At 32.8% G+C, this 5,984-nt stretch overlaps 1 protein-coding gene across 1 annotated transcript; it reads left to right on the plus strand.

The window, feature by feature from the left end:
• The first annotated feature begins 4,478 nt into the window (after window positions 1-4,478).
• LOC123659740 (cuticle protein 16.5-like) lies at window positions 4,479-5,258 on the plus strand. The gene has a single exon (XM_045594920.1). The coding sequence runs from the start codon at window positions 4,532-4,534 to the stop codon at window positions 5,171-5,173; it is 642 nt and encodes a 213-aa protein (XP_045450876.1). The 5' UTR covers window positions 4,479-4,531; the 3' UTR covers window positions 5,174-5,258.
• Window positions 5,259-5,984: the final 726 nt, after the last annotated feature.

The following is a 5,984-nucleotide window of genomic DNA, read 5'->3' on the forward strand; positions in this document are numbered from 1 at the left end:
TGCCCAACAGTGGAGGTAACCCAAACGTACTCGTAGAATTCAACTCGATTTGGCAGGGTTGGGGAAATTTTGTACAAAGAATATGTGTACAAAGTTTCATGACGATCGGGTAGTTTTCGCGTGAAAGCGTAACAAACAAACTTACATTCACATTAGTAATATTAGTTTGGATAATATTATATATATATAATGACAGAAAAAAACAATAAATATAGAAAAATCCCAAGCTTTATAGTGAGAGATAATACAGTGCAACGGTATTACAGTACTCGGGGTAGAACTTCATTACTGGACTGCTACATGGCGTTGAAGTAGCTAGATTTTGAGATTTTTTGACATTTTTTTTATTTTTCGTAAAAAAAAAACATAAAAGTATCCTATGTTACTTCTAATACCTCCAAGAATATGTGTACAAAGCTTCATGATAATCGGCTGAGTAGTTTTCGCATGAAAGCGTAACAAACAAACTTACATTCACATTTATAATATTAGTAGGGATTCTATGTATTTATAACTGTAATACAGCTTACTGCATTATAGTATATGTAGCCATGTAACATCATTTTTGATCAATAGTCACCGAAGTACTTTTACTGGATCCCGATAGATGACGTCGCGACTATGTGCACTCTCCAGCACCATTACATAAATAGGCGTCATCAAAGGTTAATCAAAGTTTACTCAAAAAATACTCATCATATCTCCATCAAATTTAAATGAAATCTTGGGGATATGACAAGTAGCTTTTGATTAATAAAAGAAAGATCGAATTCGATGAAACCAGTAAAAAGTTATGAGGTGCACAATGTAGGGGTCAGCCTACAGATGAAAAAACAGTCAAGTAAATACGTATTATTAGATATAACTCAAAAATTACTTGTCGATCTCGATTAAATTTAAATGGGACCACATGACAAGCACGACCTTTCTATAAAAAAAAAAGAATCATCGAAATCGGGCTACCCAGTAAAGTTCTGATATATAAAACTACAGTCGAATTGAGAACCTTCTCCTTTTTAAAAATCGGTTAAAAAGGAAAATTATGTGGTGATATTTTGATGTATTTTTTATAGATAATAAATATATATTTTTTTTATTTCCTATTATTTATTACATTTATACGATTAGTTTATCTTTGCGTGTGTTGAACATGGCTAATAACATCGTTACAAAATTATTGAAATTCGTATAAATTGACATCTATTGCAATGTCAGGTAACTACAATGTTGAATATTTTACATATTTTTTTTTTAAATCAGTTGCTGTTTACAACCAGCTATTTAACTTCATTCAACTATTTAGTTCTCACTGTTCCTACTAGATGGCGGAGTTATTAAAAGTGTTAAAGTATAGTTACGGAAGAAACCTCACTATTTTTTGTTTTAAATCGACTTAAAAAAAAGAAGGCGGGTCCCAATTCGACTATATTTTTTTTCATGTGTGTTCATAAATATTCGGTGGGTGTATCGATTTGATAAATAGGTGTATTTGAGTTATACGCTGTAATGGGTAGATATTTAATTGAAATCGAATACATTGAAGAAATTATGCGGTGTCATGGGACACCAGGTCGAAACGAAGTTCCTTCGGATAGTATAGAAGCAACACAATTAAAAAACAATGTTGTATTTTATATAATATATATTTTAGGTCTTGATTTTTTTTTTAATTTTGTTGATTGGTTTTTAATTAAGTACATAAAAGTATTTAGGGAATTTAGTATTTTAGAAAATAACAAATACCGTAAAATAAAATAAATCGAACAAAATAATAATAATAATAATTCAAACTATTAAGTGAAATAAAAAACATGTGTCTTTATTTATTTTTGTCATTAGTATAAAGTTACATAAAAAATTAAAAAAAAAAGTTTACTATTAATATTTTAGTTTTACAAACGTCATATTATACAGTCGTGTGATTGATATTACGTCACTTCGGTTATATATTTTTCTTACGGTTTTAGTATCACATTTTTAACCGACTTCCAAAAAAGGAGGAGGTTCTCAATTCAACTGTATTTTTTTTTTTTTTTTTTTTTTTTTTTTTTTATGTATGTTACATCAGAACTTTTGCCCGTGTGGACCGATTTCGACAAATTTTGTTTTAATCGAAAGGTTTTGTGTGCCAATTGGTCCCATTTAAATTTATTTGAGATCTAACAACTACTTTTCGAGTTATATCTAATAATGCGATTTTACTTGACGCTTTTTTCGTCGACCTACGTTGTATTATACCGCATAACTTTCTACTGGATGTACCGATTTTGATAATTCTTTTTTTGTTGGAAAGGGGATATCTGTAGTTTGATACCATGATAAGGAAACCAGGATCTGATGATGGGATCCCAGAGAAATCGAGGGAAACTCTTGAAAATCCGCTATAACTTTTTACTGGGTGTACCGATTTTAATAATTTTTAATTTAATCGAAAGCTGATGTTTGTCATGTGGTCACATATAAATTTTATTGAGATCTGATAACTACTTTTTGAGTAATCTTTGATAACGCGTAGTTACTTGACTATTTTGTCGTCGATCTACGTTGTATTTACTCGTCGATGTAATTGAAGTCGGTTTTTTTTTTCGTTTGCGAGCAAACACAATTATTTTCAGTTCGCTCGCCCAGCCAAATGTCAAGCCTGCCGTAAGGAACTTCGTTCCAACAAGCAAAATTATTATTATGAGTTTTATTAAAATGAAATAAACGAGCAAAATATAACACTTATTGTAGTAGAATGGAATAACAATGCAAGTTACATTTGTTTTGATTATGGTTTATTGTTATTTAACGTTAAAAATATTTTATTATATTTAAGTAGACACAATTAATATAAATAGTGAAAACTAATAATAATAAAAAATGCTATTAATATTAGAACTTCCGCATATCATTACGAAACATTAGGTATTTGAATGATGCAATATATGTACCTAAGTATATCTTAATCAGATTAGGCAATTAAAATAACTTATGATAGAAGTATAGCCTGATGTAAAATATATATTTATATGTCTGTTTGTCCAAAAAACAATTTATACTGATACAAGCTGTACCCGCGACCTCGTCCGCGTGGAATTTAAGAAAAGTTATTGTTTAGTTAGCAGAGTTATAAAACAAATAAATTTCTTGAACAAAAGTAGCCTAAGTTACTCCTTACTGTATAAGCTATCTGCCAGTGAAAGCCCCTTTAAAATTGGTCCAGCCGTTCAGAGATTAGCCGGAACAAACAGACAGACAGACAGACAAAAATTATATATTTTTTTATTTTGGTATATGTACCGTGTATACATCCATATGCATTTGGTAAAAAGCGGTTATTTTAATATTATAAACAGACACTCCAATTTTATTTATTTGTTTAGATTACAAGTGTGAATAATACAAAACTTGTTGTATTTATCTGCTTGTACAGGTATATTACAGTTAAACTTGATACTTAGATATACATCATATACCGATTTGTATAATTTCAAGATACCAACCACAAGTAGAACTATAATAATTGTGTTTGCTCGCAAACGAAAAAAAAACCGACTTCAATTACATCGACGAGTAATACAACGTAGATCAACGAAAAAATAGTCAAGTAACTACGCGTTATCAAAGATTACTCAAAACGTAGTTATCAGATCTCGATAAAATTTTTATGTAACCACATGATAAACATCAGCTTTCGATTAAAATAAAAATTATCAAAATCGGTACACCCAGTAAAAAGTTATTGCGGATTTTCAAGAGTTTCCCTCGATTTCTCTGGGATCCCATCATCAGATACTGGTTTCCTTATCATGGTACCAAACTAGAGATATCCCCTTTCCAACAAAAAAATAATTATCAAAATAGGTACATCCAGTAGAAAGTTATGCGGTATAATACAAGGTAGGTCGACGAAAAAAGCAGCAAGTAAAAACGCATTATTAGATTTAACTCGAAAAGTAGTTGTTAGATCGCAAATAAATTTAAATGGGACCAACTGACACACACCACCTTTCGATTAAAAAAAGATTTGTCGAAATCGGTCTACCCGGTCAAAAGTTCTGATGTAACATACATAAAAAAAAATACAGTCGAATTGAGAACCTCCTCCTTTTTTGGAAGTCGGTTAAAAAAGGTGATTTCGATGCAGACGATGTTCTGGTTGTCAATTAGGGTTTAATAAAACTTTTAAATCCAATGAAAAATTGTTTAAGTAAGGCAAAAATTACCAACTTAATACAAAAAAAAAACGGATATTCTAATCGATAATAACATAACGATTATTATCTATAAAATGTCAAACGCTTTTTGATTAATACTTATATTGAACGCGTAACAACATCCACCTTTTCAGAGGACAATTTGGGCGATAGTTTACAAGGACAACAACATTTATGTTCCTGTACGCCCATTATAGAACGATCCACACAAAAATATGCAAATATTAAATCTATTAGCTGTTATATAAATAGTTGGTAATCTTCGAAACGAGCATCAGTCGACCGTGACGGTTTGAAGTGATCTTTCGAAGAATACACAGACCACGTTCAACATGAAATCGCTGGTGGTGTTAAGCGCGGTGTTCGCCGTAGCCGTTGCTGCACCTTATTATGCAGTTGGAACTAGGACCGTTTACGGCGTTCCTACTGTATATTCAGCTCCAGCAGCCGTTTCTCACCAGTCTCAGGTTAACGTACACAGTTCCCCAGCTGTGATTGCCACCGCACCTGCAGTTGTCGCCACACGTACTGTACTTGAACCTGAGAACACCATTGTATCAGCTCCCGCTGTTGTTGCACCGGTCCAAACCGTAGTTGCAGCTCCTTCAGCTGTATCTCACCAATCTCGTGTCGACGTACGCACCTCTGAACCTAAGTATGTTTCGACTGGACCAGTCGTTGTAGCAAAGTCCTTTGAACCCGCACAAGGTTTTGTAGTTAGCCCGGCTGTGGTGAACGTAGCTCCAGCTGCTACTGTCTATTCCGGAGGTGCTGCTGTTACACACCAATCAAGAGTAGATGTCAAGTCATCCCCCGCTGTGATCACAGAACAAGTTGTGGAACCTGCCTACGTTACACCCGTGGTTCAAGCTTACCCAACAGTCGTAGAAGCAGCACCAGCTGTTGTTGATGCGCGATCTGTGTACGTTGCTCCTACTCCAACTTTCTACTCTGCGGGCTATATTAAGAAATGAAGTGTTTTTCTTCGACAATAGCTACGATCTGAGATAAAACGAAATGAATTGAACTGAATAAGTGAAATAAATATAATTTTAAATATATATATTTTTATTTTTTTACGCTCCTATATGTTTTTTTAATCTGTAAAGATAACAATTCGTAAATGTATCGATACCGCATTTTAAAAACGAAAATGTTTTATTTGTTACTTTAAAACGATTTGCATTACTATGTTATAATAAAAAATAAAGAATTAAATGATTCAGAAATATAAGAAAAGGTTGCTTTGTTAAACAGTGTGTGTGCGGGTCTTCCTGACAGGCCCGAAGGTCTGTCCGGGTACGGGCCTCGAGGTTACCCTCTTTACCCGGGCTTTCTTCTCCGGGGCTTCGCCTCCGGGGTCATATCATTTCGGCTCTAAACTTGTTAAAGCTCTTGTTAAACAGGACATCTAAACATTTTAATTTTGACCAAAACTTTATCGTGTTAAATAATCTAATCTTATATACATATATACTAATAAACGAAGAGCTAGTTATTTTGTTCGTTTTTATTGCAAAAACTACTGAACCGATCGGGATAATACTTATGCCATAAGATGCAGCGTGTTTCGGAGATGGTTAAATAGTATACATATGATATGTTGGTTATTACTTACGGTGTAAAAAATATGGACGCACAGAGGTCGCTAGTATCGTATAAATAACCATGTATAGTAAACCAAGTAAATATACTAAGTATGTATACTTAACTATTTTATCTTCTTTAATAATTCGATTAACCCTTACCCTAACCATTTATTAGATAATCTATTTGTCTAATTTA

This window comes from Melitaea cinxia, chromosome 14, assembly GCF_905220565.1.
Source record: "Melitaea cinxia chromosome 14, ilMelCinx1.1, whole genome shotgun sequence".
NCBI lineage: Eukaryota > Metazoa > Arthropoda > Insecta > Lepidoptera > Nymphalidae > Melitaea > Melitaea cinxia.

Coding starts and splice junctions, on each gene's coding strand:
- LOC123659740 (XM_045594920.1), top strand. CDS start 4,532: ATGAAATCGCTGGTGGTGTTAAGCGCGGTGTTCGCCGTAGCCGTTGCT.